Source organism: Herpailurus yagouaroundi, unplaced genomic scaffold (genome assembly GCF_014898765.1).
Source record: "Herpailurus yagouaroundi ecotype Mexico unplaced genomic scaffold, PumYag 355, whole genome shotgun sequence".
Classification (NCBI taxonomy): Eukaryota; Metazoa; Chordata; class Mammalia; order Carnivora; family Felidae; genus Herpailurus; species Herpailurus yagouaroundi.
The window spans coordinates 9,469,755-9,484,446 of record NW_024412572.1 but is presented as its reverse complement, the minus strand read 5'-3'; the positions used below and the strand labels follow the sequence as shown (position 1 = coordinate 9,484,446).

Genomic DNA, 14,692 nt, shown 5'->3' with positions numbered 1-14,692 from the left:
TTTGTGAGTTCAAGCCCCACATTGGGCTCTGCTCTGACAGCATGGAGCCTGCTTGGGATTCTCTCTCTCTCCCTCTCTCTCTGCCTCTACCCCACTCAAGCACTCTCTCTCTATCTCAAAGTAAATAAAGTTTAAAAAAGGGGGGAACATAGGGGTTTTATACACTGCGATCCTATCACACAATGGAATACTAAATCTCTAATAAGAATGAGGCAGCTCCATATGAGCTAATAAGAACAATCATCCAAGATTAATTAATTTAAAAAATTTTGGCACAGCATGTGTAGTGTATGTATGCTATCACTTGTATAAGAGAAAGAAAAGCTTAATATCAAAGATTACCTCTGGAAGTACAAACAAACTGGCAACAGTGGTGGCCTCTGGGCAGGAAACCAGAAGTGGAAAAAAAGATATTTTTTTCCATGAATATCCTTTTGTAACATTTGAATTCTGTTCCATAAATATAAAACTTGAGTATCACTTTTAAATGGTCTACATGTACACATGTGCAAACGCATACATGTAAAAGAGTGGAATCACCTGCGCAAAGCTCCTCAGTCCCTTCTAAGCCCCTTTCCAGAAGCAGAACAACTCTGTCCTTGTCCAGCCCATCCACCCCTGCAATTGCCCAGAGTAGCCTAATTTCATCTCTCCACCTCACCCCAACCTCTTCATTCTATTTGACCACAGAAGAGCATTACCCCCATTGCTGCTCTCCTTAGCATCCCTAAATTATAAAATATCTGTTCTATGTTATATTCTCAGAACCCAGTAAAACAAATCAACGAACTCCAGCTAAAGTTACCCTTCCCAGATATATTTGCATATTAACAGTGAATTTCAGCCAGAGAGTGACTGATTTTAGAGCAAGTGAAGCAGAATCATATTGCAGTGAAAAGAACACCACACTTGAGGGTCAGGAGACCTTGATCTTATTCAGACTATGTGATTCAGGGCAAATCACTTCACCTCTCTGGGTCTTGATTTCCTTAACTTAAAAAAAAAGTGAGGGGGAATATAAGAGATGATCTTTCCAGATCTAACACTGTAAAATCCCACCATACAATGCTGCTTCTCAGATTGCCATCCCCTGAACTTGATGTGTACCATGTGTGTTCAATAGCACTGTCTGAAAGAAATTCAATGTGAGCCATATATGTCACTTTAAACATTCTAGTAGCTCCACAAAAAAAGTAAAAAGAAACAGTTGAAGTTAATTTTAATAGATTTTATTTAACCCAATATATTCAAAATATTGTAATTTCAACATGCAATCAATACAAAAATTATTGAGTTTCCATTCTTTTTTTTAATACTAAGTCTTCAAAATCCAGGTGAGCATTTTACATTTACAGAACATCTCGATTTGGACCAGCTATATTTCAAGTGTTCAAAAGCCACACGTGGCTAATGGCTATCATACTGGACAGCACAGGTATAGGCCTAACAAGGATGTCCTCTCTTCATTTCTGACCTCGTTAAGCCCAAAGTTGAAGACTGATTTAATACAAGCCTCCATCCTTAGAAAAGGTCAAAGTCATCAGAGCAGTTTTGGTTCTGAGTTCCTCGTCTGACTGGGAAGGTACCTGGGGCTGGTTACCAGACAACATTGCAGAGTTCAAGACAAACATAAAACAGAGAACCAAGAAGCCTATAAGCAGAATAATATGAAGGAACTTCAGGGGACAGACAGAAAAATGAACTGGGCATAGTTGAGTCTTCTTTTTACTCAGGGTTTTCACAATACAAAACACACTGTAAGCACACAGACATTTTGTCATGGCAGCTATATCTTCAAATTCCCAGGTATTCAGCTAAGCAATGGAGAAATAGCTACCACTCACAAGAGTTCTTATTTGAGGCAGCGTGCCAAGCACTAGGTAAGGAGGCTCTCATTTGCTCCACCAAAAGTCCCTATGAGATAATAACTCACTAACAGATGAGGACACTAAGGCTGAAAAGGATAAGTCACTTTCCAACAGTCACACACCTAGTGAGTGGTACAGCAGGAATCCAAACTTGATTCTTAAACACTGCCACAAGCCACACTCTCCAGCTTCAAAGAGCTCACAGTTACCGGAGGCAAGAGGATTTCACAATTATAAGGCCATAGGGTCACTACCACAGAAAGGACATGAGATAGGGGCCTGGAAGCAGAGGACATAGGGGAAGGATTCCCAAAGGTAACCCTTGAGTAAGTCTAGAATTGAGCTGGCCAAAAAGTGGGAGCTGGACCTTCCAGAGGGAACCGAAGGAGCCAAGGTGTGAGGAAGCATGCAATGTTCAGAAACCTGTGACTGGCTCAGCAGCTGGAGGGCAGTGTGAGTAAGGAACAGAGACCCCACATGAAAGAGGAGGTGTTAGCCAAAACTAGTGCATAAGGGGATTTAAATTTAAGAAGAAATCCCATGTGAGCCATGGGAAGCCATTAGAGTTTTATCTAGGGTAGTGAAAGGGACCGGATTTTTATTTTCAGAAATAATTCCAACAGAGATCTCACCTTGTCTCCTTTCCTCTCCCCAAGGGTCTTAACTATTTAAAAGCCCAAACATAAAAGCACAGATTTGTTTCCTACAGAGTTGGACACACCCTAGGGATTTATCTCCCAATGACCTGTGAGGTTTACTTAGTCTACCCATTTTACTAAAGAGAAGTTATTGATAAACGTTAAAAAAAAAAAAAAAGGGGGCGCCTGGGTGGCGCAGTCGGTTAAGCATCCGACTTCAGCCAGGTCACGATCTCGCGGTCCGTGAGTTCGAGCCCTGCGTCAAGGCTCTGGGCTGATGGCTCGGAGCCTGGAGCCTGTTTCCGATTCTGTGTCTCCCTCTCTCTGCCCCTCCCCCGTTCATGCTCTGTCTCTCTCTGTCCCAAAAATAATAAATAAACATTAAAAAAAATAAAAATAAAAATAAAGAGAAGTTATTGACTTGGAATTCCTGAAGAGGAACCTATGGAAAACTACTAAACGCATCTCCTATATTCCGGCATCAACACTGCCCAGAGCCCCAGGAAGGAATGATTTGTTTGGCCTTCAGCCTCAGAAAGGCTAACCCCTGCAGGAAGCCTTTCATAATTCTGACAGTGTAGTATTGTGTACATATACTTGCACAGACACATGTAAGATTCTCGCAGCCAGTGACAGAAAACACTGAAACATTTCAAATACTCAAATGCTATGGCTCCTATGCCTCCTCCCCCTAACAATGAATAAAATCGTTCATTGCCTTCAAAACCCATGTCTTCCCTCTGCACAACTCCCTCCACATATCCCTTCCAGCTCACCTGATTACCCAGTTCCATTTGCAGCTCATCGGCCTCTAAGGCTAACCTACTTTTCAAGGCCACACAAGCAGAAAGACTTCTACATTATACAAACAATAAAATATAATTAGAACAACAGGACATAGAAGGGGTTGGCGGACCAGCAACAATATGTACTGAGGAACCAAAGATACAGGTAGAACCTGGTAAAACAGCCATCAGACAAAGTACAAAAATACTATTGCAGAGCAGGGGGAAGGGACTGACAGGAAGAAAGAGAGCACAGGAATGCTGAGTGTGTAATAGAGCAGGACTTGGCCACTGACAACCTGGAAAATTGAGCTGAAGCCCAAGAGGCACCGAGCAGGATCATTTTCCCCAGTGAGAAGGGCAGAGCAGCCTTACTTTGCTTTCAATAGTGACCTGGGTGGTTCTGAAAGCCATGTCCTGGTCTAAAAAGAGAGGGCCCATGCAGCTTCAAGCCCATTGCAAAACCACAGGAATAATTAGACCAGATCTGTGGAGAGGAGCATAGAGGAGAAGTAAAAGGCCCTCTCAGATCCTCACACTCTGCCTAATTAAGGACCTGCCCTGTGAAGCAAATCTCAAAGGTAAGTTTTTCAAGAAAGTAAAAGGCCAAGGGTCATTCCATCAGAGTTTTCTGAACTTCCAGCTTCATTAACCTGCTGACCTGAAAAATCAACCCCTTGCCTTGGCCAAGAAGATGGAATATTTCACGGATACAGTCTCCTTTCCCAAACCCCTCCTTTATGAGGGGCCCCTGGTAAAAGGGAATACTATTCTGGAGGACTTGAGCTCTCTGGCCCCCTTTGTTTCCACATTTCCTACCAACATCAGCCAAAGTAGGGTGCAAAGTGGAAAACATTCAGGTGGCAAAACACAGTTCACCATACTGGATCAGCTCTTTCTAGAATCGGGCTGGCCCCACTCCTATGGGGGCCCAGCCAGCAACAGGAAATAGGACGCCATGGATGAGTTACTCTGCTTCTGTCACAGCAAACTTTGGGATTAGCAAGGTTGAGGTGAATGGGAAAGACCACTCAGTCATGGATAGGAAGCCGGTAGAGAGAAAATATGGCTTCCTGAATCCGATGGAAGAGCTGAGACAGCTTGCAGAGGAAGGGCAAGGATGAAGGAGAAGCTGCAAGGGAAAAGGAAGTATGATGTCAGTATCCCCACCTCTACTCCCCTCCTCTTCCCTCAGCCTCAAGTCCCATCTCTTGGAAACTCTGCCACTCTGGGAGTATGTCTGATCTTTTTAAAGCATATTTTGATGTTTAATGTTATTGGCTCCTCCTCCCCTCCCCAACAATATATTCTCTGGGAGATATTTTCTTCACTCGGATTAAAAAAAAAAAAAAGTCATGTCTATTTTTTGAGAACGAGAGAGACAGGAGCGTGAGCAGGGGAGGAGCAGAGAGAGAGCGAAACTCAGAGGAGGCTCCAGGCTCTGAGCTGTCAGTACAGCTTGAACCACAGACAGTGAGATCATGACCTGAGCTGAAGTCAGACTCTTAACCAACTGAGCCACCCAGGTGCCTTGGATTACAATCACCTTAAGTTTGCTGAGAAAAAGATCGAAACTTATTATATTTTTGGGGCGCCTGGGTGGCGCAGTCGGTTAAGCGTCCGACTTCAGCCAGGTCACGATCTCGCGGTCCGTGAGTTCGAGCCCCGCGTCAGGCTCTGGGCTGATGGCTCAGAGCCTGGAGCCTGTTTCCGATTCTGTGTCTCCCTCTCTCTCTGCCCCTCCCCCGTTCATGCTCTGTCTCTCTCTGTCCCAAAAATAAATAAACGTTGAAAAAAAAATTTAAAAAAAAAAAAAGAAGAAACTTCCTCTCCAATCCTTTTTGTACCTTCTCAACCCGGAGCCAAGTGACAGTATTACCTATTTTTATCATCCGTTAATTATATTGAAAATAAAGTAAAATCTACCTCTTTGGAATTAGGGCTGAGTTGGTGGGTTTGTTTTTCCTTATTTGGTTACTAATTTTTTAACTGATTTTTTTCTTCTTAAAAAGAAAAATGTTGTTTTTAAAGAAAGCTATTGACAGTCTCCTCTCTTTATAGCCTTCCTACAGAGTCCTAGTTGCAGCCTAGCCATGGGTTCTCCTCTCCTGCAGCACCACCACTGCAATGAACCAAGACTGCCACTGGGGGTCAGGAGTGTCAGGCCAGGGCATTTTAAGGAAGCTCCAAGCAGCCATGGAACCAGCAAGCTCAAACTGTCTCCTGCTGTCCCCACTTAGAAGACCAGGACACTAAGGGCACCTGGTGGCTCAGTCACTTGAGCCCGACTCTTGATTTCAGCTTGGGTCATGATCCCAGGATCCTGGCATCAGGTATACATCAAGCCCTGCTCAGGCTACATGCTGGGCCTGAAGCCTGATTGGGATTCTTTCCCTCTGCTCCTCTCTCTCTCTCTCTCTCTCTCTCTCTCTAAGAAAAATAACTAAATAAAAGAAAAAGAGCAGGACTTTTAAGAACCATAAAAAAAAAATTCTAAATTGTATCAAGTCTCTAGAACAAAGCAGAAAGTCAGAGGATGAGCAGGAATGAATACAAACTATCCTTAGTTCAGCAAAGTGAAAGGACAACTTTTTGTTTGTTTATTTTTCAGAGACAGAGAGAAAGAGAGAGAGCAGGGGAAGGATGAGGGTTGGGGGGAGGGAGAGAGAGAGAGAGGGAGAGAGAGAGAGAGAGAATCTTAAGCAGGGGCTCAATCCTATGGCCCTGGGATCATGACCTGAGCCAAAACCAAGAGTGAGATGCTCAACTAACTGAGCTACCCAGGCATCCTGAAAAGGACAACTCTGAGCTATGCAAAAAAAGCTCGCTGAAGAAGAGAAAGGGAAATGGAGAAAATGGGGAAGACTTGAAGATTACATCAAGAATAGGCAGGGGTGCCTGGGTGGCTCAGTCAGTTAAGCAGCCGGCTCCGGCTCAGGTCATGATCTCGCGGTCTGTGAGTTCGAGCCCCGCGTCGGGCTCTGTGCTGACAGCTCAGAGCCTGGAGCCTGTTTCAGATTCTGTGTCTCCCTCTCTCTGACCCTCCCCTATTCATGCTCTGTCTCTCCCTCTCTCAAAAATAAATAAAATGTTAAAAAAATTTTTAAAAAGAATAGGCAATTTTTTAAATAGACAAATTATTTGTGTGACCCTGGGCTAGTTACTCGTTTCCTGTGGTTCTTAGGTTTCTCAACCAAAAAAGAAAGAAAAAGAAAATGAAGCGACTAGAATAAGGGTTTCCAGTTTTTCCTGCAGTTTTAAAAGTTATAATTCTATAATCCTTAGAGTTATAACTCTAAGTTTAAATTCATGAGGAGAGTAGGTATTAGATTATAACTCACATAAAGTAACACACAAATACAAAAATCTAAAAGAGTGAGCTCCTAATCTTTGGCCCAACACTTAATTTTGAGGGATTAATCCTCAGGAAATAACCAGGGTTGTTCCCAAATAGCACTTAGAGAGTTTATCAGTCCCCGGATCAGTCTCAGTGCTGGGCATGGATCTTGCTTGGGATTCTTTCCATCTGCCTCTCACCCTCTCTCTAAAATAAAAAAATAAGTAACTAAATAAAAGAAATATAAATAAATAAAGAAATATTTATTTAAATAAAAGAAAAAGAGCAGGACTTTTAAGAAAAAACACTGCAAAAAACAGAGTAAGAAATCATCAAGGGGTGCTGGGTGGCTCAGTTGATTAAGCATCTGACTTCAGCTCAGGTCATGATCTCATGGTTTGTGAGTTCGAGCCCCACATCTGGTGTCTGTGTTGACAGCTTGGAGCCTGGAGCCTGCTTTAGATTCTGTGTCTCCCTCTCTCCCTGCCCCTCCCCAATCTCACACTCTGTCTCTCTCTCTCTCTCTCTCTCTCTCTCAATAATATATAAACATAAAACAAACAAACAAAAAAAGAAATCATCAAAGTGTTCAACAATAGGGAACTGTTAATCAATTATGGAAGTTTCTATCAATTGGAATATTATTTAGCCATTGAAAGACGTTTTAAAGAATATTTATAACCTGAAAAATTGCACCTATATCCATAAAGAAAAAGACCGAAAGTATAGCCATTACAATGGCAAACTTTTAGGTGATTTCTGTTTTCTTTATACTTTTTTCTATTTTCCACATTTTCTAAAGTATACATGTATTTTATTTATAACTTAATACAATTTTTTTAGATATGATGATTAGGAAAAAAATTTTTTTTTAATTCTGAGTTTCTAGTCAGAGTTCACCCCTGAATAAAGGAGATGACAATGATTCAGTCAATGTTCCAGGAGTCAACAGAGTAGAGGCAGTTTCCTCCACGAGGGATTGCTTTCATGGATTCCAGGGCTATTCTCTCTTAGGTGGGTCTGGCTGGATCTCAATGAGGCCCAACAATCCCTCCTCCCTATAGAAGAGACTTGGGGAGAAGTGGCCCAGGAGATAGATACCTCCGTTCCCAGGAGGCCTCCCACAAGCCCAGCCCCTATCCAACTGTCCCTTCCCCAGGAAGAGCGGGAGGGAAGACTGGCTTCATCACTTACCTGGATCAAACCTTACCACCAAGAGGCAGAGGATCAAGGCAGCCAGGAGGCTCTTTTTGAAGGGCAGGGAAAAGAAGTGGCTCACTGTAGAATCCCAAAGCCGGCGGAGCAACATCAGTAGTGACAGGAACTTGTGGGAGAAGGAGCCTGGTCAGGGAGATAAAGCATAACTGCAGCATAAGTCACAGGAACCAGCTTCACTGATTCTGAGCTTTCAGCTTGATTATGAGAGTTGAGCAAAAGGTAACAAGACTAGTTTATTCATGTAATTCATATAGTGGTTGTAAAAGAAATTCTAAAAACTCCAAAATGTTTTGAGGACAGACAACATCACTAGAATATCATCTCCTTAGGAGAGACTTTGGACAGACAACACCTACTCAGCTGGGTAAACCTGGCATATTTGGTGTGTTTTTTTCAATAGACTCATTATTTTATAGCTTTCTTTATATTCTGGCCTAAGATATGTACAGAGAGTTACACAGAGCAATAGTTCTTGATGATCACATTAATACAGGAAAATGAAGTGCACTTAATACATATAGTGAAGAATTCAAAAGTCTTAAGTTCTAAATATAAACATGAACACCACCAGCCCAAGAACACGTGGTGCCAAGTCCTGATAGAACACTCTGAACTTGCCATCAAACCCTTTTCCTAACCTTTCCTCCCCAGGAGATGGAGGGGCAGAGAGTCTGGGTAGTCACAGCTCATTCTTGAAGCCAACAACCTGTTGGCAAAGAAGTGATTCTATCTCAGAAGTTTCATGCTCGTTAGCACACAAAGAAAAAACACTTTGGAGAACAGGATTACATTTAACTGAAGAAATTTCATAGAAAAAAAAAAAGGATCAGACTTATTCTGTATATACCAAGAGAAAAATCAAGGAACAGTACCTAAAAACTACCAGAAAAAAAAAAAAAAAAAACTTAAATCCAGCATCAGGAAGAACTTCTGTACAGAACTCTTCACAGATGGAATGAGCTGCTTCTGGAGATAGTGGATTTTCAGTCCTTGTATAGACTAGATGATCACTTGAGGAAAAGGAGATGCAAAGGATTCAAAGACCTGGCAAGGGTCTGGAGCAGAGGACTTTTAAAATCCCTTGTAACAAAACAACCCCCAAGCCCATACCCAACCCTGTGTAGGAACCCCTTGTATGATGCCAGCCAGGTGTATGATGTTGAGTCTTGAAGTGGCTCCCCTGTAAAAGCCATCTTGTGAAACTGCACTCTAATTGGCAGAGGTGGGCTGCCCCTTCGGGGGGACAGAGGTCACTGAAGAAGATACTCAAGAGATCTAGTAAATAAAGGCAGACAGCATACTGGGCAGTGGGGCCCAAGATGAAGGTAAATCATTTTTATCTAAGTCAATTTACCAAGTTATTGTGTCAGCTTATTTTCCTTTTGGTATCCCACCGCATACCTCAGCTGCATCTGTATTTGGGCCAGTCTTTAAAGGAGGAATAACATCCCACTCTGGCCAGCATGATAGAGACAAGAGATCTAATGAAAGGACCCCAAGGAAAAGGTGGCTTTCAAGAAACAAGAGTTAAAGATTCTGAGACTCAGTGACACCTCCCTGTATGGAGACTCTCCTTCCACTGCCAACTACAGAGGGTCAGGGCTTGGCTTTTTTAATCAAATCAACAGGTTTCCTATTCTGCGATTTGGGAGTTACTCATAGAAATAATTGCTCCCAAGCTCTTGGAAAAGTCATGATAAACCCCAAGGTCCAGGGGAAAGCTTACAACTCCACTTTACGGAGGCCACAGAAGGAGAATGTCCTACCTTCCTGGTTCAGCTTCTGGGCGTCCTCAGAACCCAAGCGTTGGTGTTTCTGCTGTTGCCTTGCCTTACTAATGGCCTGGAGTACATCCAGCCGCTGTTCCTCACTGAAGCCTGCAGAGCCCACCACTAGCTCCTCAGCCTCTGACAAGCAGCCCAGGGGTAGCAGCACCCGCTGTAGGTGAAGTTCTGCCAAGGCTCTGTATTCTGGAAGGTCCTGATTGTCTGGGTCTTGCAGCCAGGCACTGACCACTTCCAGCACAGCTCCAGGCTCTTGCATTTTGCTGTATAAAAGAACACTGCAGCCCCGAATAATCCAATCCCCAAAAAAAGAACAGTTAGTGCTCCACGGTTGATTTACCTCTCATAAACCACTACATTCTCCCACTCAACCCCTTCCCTGTTGTCCTCCAGTCCTTCCCTAGGGGATGATGACATTGGTAAGAATTAGGAATTCCTAGGAAGTAGCAAGAAGCTCCCTCAGCTCTGACATATTCCAGTTGTATCACCCCTCTTCACATCTCCTATTCCCCTTTGTCCCCCTCCTCCTCTTTTCACTACCCAACATTCCCCCCTCCTCATCCTTTATCACTATGTTTTGAGGTCAAAAAAAAACCCAAAAACCAAAAAACAAAACAAAAATAAAAACACAGGGAAAGAATCATATTTGGAAGGAAATGGTAGAGAAGGGCAAAAGAGAAGATATTAGGCACTGATTCAGAAAAGGACATGAATATCCTTTTGTTCCTGAACTGATCCAATGAGTCAGAACAATGACCTACCATAGCTCCAGGACTTTGGGGGGTAGCTTTTCAGGAACCTGGTAATACTGAAGAACCCAGGACAGGACTTCCCGCCACCGATTCATTTCTGCCAGGGCCTGGATCCCCACAATACACAGGGAGCACTTCACCTCCAAGGAGCTGTTGGCAGAAGAACTAGTTCAGGTTTTAAGAAGTGGTCCCCTTCTGTTTCCATTCTCACTTCCACCCTGGGACTGTTCCTCCCCAGCTCCCAACTTAGCAGTCATCACCTCTACCCTCCCCATTAGTATTCGGATTCAAATTACAACTGGTCTTGGAGCATCTGCATGGTTCCATCGGTTAAGCATCTGACTCGTGATTTTGGCTCAGGTCATGATCTCAGGGTTCATGTGATTGAGTCCTACATCAGGCTCTGCGCTTACAGAGAGAAGCCTGCTTGGGATTCTCTCTCTCTCTCTCTTTCTCTCTCAAAAGTAAACTTAAAAAAAATGTTTTAAAAAATTACAACTGGTCTCATGAGCCCCAACACAGAGAAAACTGCCCTTTCCCCAGGAGTTCGATGTTCCTGAAAACCTCCTGGAGGCAAATCAACTGTTGCCTAACACACATCTTTGTATCTAGGTGAAATCAGGGAAGGGGAAAGGGACAATGTGTAGCACAGATGTATAGGTGGAAAGAGAGCTGGAGCTAAGAGTTTGCTTAGTGACGAAACGGGCATGGAGCAAGGTTTCTGCCTAATTGTAGGTACAGGCACTTCACAACTGGCCTGTTAGCACCACCAAGTAAGGTGCCTCCAGGCACCTGGAATAACAGTCTTCAGCATTTACTGCAACAAGCCCCTACCCAACCCCCTGAAGAAAGCCAGAGATCCCCAGTTCATCCTTCTCTGGGGTCACCTTTGACTATTCTACCCATCACCTCCCCAGTATAGCCTATGTCAACATTACAATCCACAGAGAAATTATGCCCTCAAAAAGAGGCTGAGAGCATTTGAAACAGCAATGTAGGACCAAGCTTTTCTCCAGATTGGATTCTTTAATCCTATCAATCCTTCAACAGGATCAGGACACTACTCCTACTCTGAACTCCATTTCCATTCATCAGCCAAGGTCAAGTGAACAGCTTGGGGGAGAGGAGTATACCTAGGAGAGGACTTCCACCACCTGCTCGCTGAACCTGCTTACTGAAATAATTTGACAATATGCATTCTATCTTCCCAACATGCCATTCAACACTGGAACAGGGAAGCAAAGAACTGGCTGTGGGTTCTCACTAAGCTCTGTTGCACGACTTGACCACTTCTTCCTCATTGTGCAGTGCCTCAGTTTCCTCCTCTGTAGAATGGGCACACCAGCCTCTCAGAGAGGAACCACTAATGAAACCAAGGTGTAAGGCTCCTTGTGAGCAATCTGGGAAAGACAGAACTTCTAAGAGCTTTAGTCCCTCCCCAAGATCACCCGTAAATGAATGGAGCCCAGCACGTACGTGCCCGCATCAAGGTTGGCCAAGCTCGGCAAGGCGCGTTCACAGGTCTGCAACGCCGCCCCGAAGTCCAGGTGTACAACTAAGAGGTCTGCCGCCTCCTCCAGCAGAACCACGGCTGCCGACGGGGCTGGGGCGGCACGCACAGGCTCACTGCTCCTCAGGGGCCCCCCGAGCCCCCTAAGGGGGGCTGCAGGTGTCGAGAAGTCACTCTTCATAGCCAGCCGGGGCTTAGGGCCTGTCTCCCCAGACGTCAGAGTGGCAGCCTCTCCGGGGACTCCGGGATATCCCGAGTCAGCCTGGGAGAAAAGGGACAGTCCTCATAGCCTTGCCCACAACCTTTCCCGAGGCCGAGTCCTGGAAAAGGAAAAGTTAGTGGCCATATCCAAGGCAACGGCTGGGCTGACTGGGCGGCTGCTCTAGCTCAAAACAGGTTGGCACGTGGGGAACCAGTTTACACCATAGATTTGCAGAACAGCTGCATCCCTGCAATACCTGGATCTAGCTTCTCTGGCCCCACGACATGTACTGATACCACCTTCGCCCCGGGGAGTGCCGTTCCAGGTTCCGTTTTTATGAATAGAGCCGCTCACTGCAGGAGCGGGACGAGGGCGAGGACATCTTCCCGGCTTTCGCAGCTGCCTGCAGACTCGGGGCTTCCCGGCGGCGCGGAGGACTCTGGGAGCTGTAGTTCCCTGGCTCTCGGTTCAGTCGCCCTCTCGATGCAGATAGAGGAGTTCGGACTACAACTCCCAGCATGCCACACCCCAGGAACTGCCCCTGTACCCCGAGAAAACAAACTCGCAAGGACGTTTTGGGAAATTACAAAGCAGAGGCTGTGTTATGAGATGGGGAGCTCCCCTCACTAACCACTAACCAGCAGAAGCCGGACAGAAGAAATTCCAGTAATGGAGGTGAAATTACAAGCGGGCTTTTAATACTGAGCTTTCTCCAGGAATAACAATTCGAATATTAGGAAGTGGAGCAGGAAAAACACTGAAAAGAAACATCAGAGCTAGTCACTTTTCCTTCTATGTTCCTCCTTCCCAGGCATAGCTCACATTTATCCAGTGCTTATCCTAGCGCTATGCGAAACGCTTTGCGTGCAATCTCATTTAATCCTTCCCTCAACCCTGGGGGTTAGGAATACTGTTATCCCCATTGCACAGGTGAGGACATTGGAGACTATTTAAATAATTTGCTGAAGGTCACACAACGAATAGGTGGAAAATACAAAGTCAAAAAGGCTCTTTTTGCCCAAAGACATATATTTAACCACTATTCTGTTCTGCAGGACAGGACTGAGTCTATGCTTTCTATTCAGAGAATTTACAATCATTGCCCAAGCAAGTTACATAAGCTCATTGAGCCTCATTGCTTCCTATAAAATAGAGATATTCCTATAAAATAAAAACAAAGCCATACAGTGTGTAATGCAATTTATAATGAAGTACTAGAACAGAGCAGGTATTCAATAAATTATAGCTATAATAATAATTAAATAATTTTATACAGATACATAAATTATATTTATTTGTGTATTCTGTGCTTCACCCAGACTTTGCTGAATTTATACTTCTCTCAGCTTTAGTTTCTCCTCAGCTCCTTATGTTTTCAACTCTTTGTAAAACTTATCTAGAATTGTTTATTCTGCTGGTGATTAGATTAGAAGTCCAGGCACAGGGCAAGTACCTATTTACAACATACATTCCCTTCCCTTGTCACTAGATATAGATATACCCATTGGCTGGGCTTTCAGCTCTCTGTAGAAAGTCTTCATGGAAAGCTGAAGCAGAAACATGAAATCCATCAGACTTCTGAGGAAAGAAAAGTATAGACCCCGTAACCATATAAGGTGATGAAGTCAGGACTTCACTTATTCCACAAATACTTTTGAACACCTACTAGGTGGTAGGCCCTGTTCTAAGTACTGAAGATCCCACAGTTAACCAAAGAGACAAAAATGTCTGTTTTGTGGAGTTTGTGCCATAGTGAAAGGAAACAAAATAAAAAATAAGTAAAATACAAACAGTAGTGTGTCAAATGATAATAAATGCTGAGGGGAAATAAAGAAGAGTGATTGGACGTGACAACAGTGGAGGTTCGATATCTACATTTAACTTTGTTTCCTAACAGGAAATCCAGTGGTGGGGACAAAGCAAAGAGAAAACGTGGACCTTCTGCTCAAGACTAGCTCATTCCCACACAGAAAACTCCAGAGGCAAGCAGAGATCCCTGGAAATTGTGGATCACAGTCTCAGAATGAAGTGACCAAAATGTTTTATCAGTTCTGCCTCAGATTTGATTATTACAGCACTGCAAATAAAAACCTTGTTCTCAGAACTGGGTTTAGAAGTCTTCCCTGAAAAATCAGGAAAGCAGTAGGAGCATCAGAAAATGGACTGGGGCTGGCCTAGACAGGTTGAGACCTCCTCTCTTCACTTCCAGGAGCACCACCTCAGATTGCTTCCTTGAAAAGGTTCCTTCCTTAAGGGTCGCCTGGTGCTCAGTCGGTTAAGTATCTGACTCTTGATTTCAGCTCAGGTCATGATTTCAGGGTCTTAAGATCAAGCCCTTTCCTCTTTCCTCTCTCTCCACTCCTCCTCTCACTCACATGCACTCTCTTCTCTCATCCTCTCTCTTTCAACATAGATAAACTTTAAAAAGAAAGAAGGAAGGAAGGAAGGGAGGGAGGGAGGGAGGAAGGAAGGAAGGAAGGAAGGAAGGAAGGAAGGAAGGAAGAAAGGGGAAAGGAAGGAAGGAAGGAGAAAGAAAGGAAGGAAGGAAAAGGGAAGGAAGGAAGGAAGGAAGGAAGGAAGGAAGGAAGGAAGGAAGGA

The 14,692-nt window shown here is 44.1% G+C and overlaps 1 protein-coding gene and 1 long non-coding RNA gene across 4 annotated transcripts; one reads left to right on the top strand and one right to left on the bottom strand.

Annotated features, from left to right (window-relative positions):
* Window positions 1–3,092: 3,092 nt before the first annotated feature.
* On the bottom strand, window positions 3,093–12,468 carry PEX26 (peroxisomal biogenesis factor 26). 3 transcript variants are annotated; one of them, XM_040463005.1, is made up of 6 exons: window positions 12,351–12,467; window positions 11,859–12,154; window positions 10,392–10,532; window positions 9,613–9,908; window positions 7,823–7,969; window positions 3,093–4,423 (listed from the first exon to the last, which is right to left on the bottom strand). In XM_040463005.1, exons 2-6 carry the CDS (start codon window positions 12,071–12,073, stop codon window positions 4,323–4,325), a joined length of 900 nt encoding a protein of 299 aa, XP_040318939.1. In that variant the 5' UTR covers window positions 12,074–12,154; window positions 12,351–12,467; the 3' UTR covers window positions 3,093–4,322. The 3 variants fall into 3 exon arrangements, with proteins under 3 accessions (XP_040318939.1, XP_040318938.1, XP_040318940.1); XM_040463004.1 differs by having other exon boundaries at window positions 11,859–12,468; XM_040463006.1 differs by lacking the exon at window positions 3,093–4,423 and adding an exon at window positions 6,392–6,835 and having other exon boundaries at window positions 11,859–12,468.
* A 180-nt stretch (window positions 12,469–12,648) lies between these two features.
* On the top strand, window positions 12,649–14,198 carry LOC121022104 (uncharacterized). The gene is made up of 2 exons (XR_005786810.1): window positions 12,649–12,769; window positions 13,992–14,198. It is a non-coding gene; the product is annotated as an uncharacterized LOC121022104 (long non-coding RNA).
* Window positions 14,199–14,692: the final 494 nt, after the last annotated feature.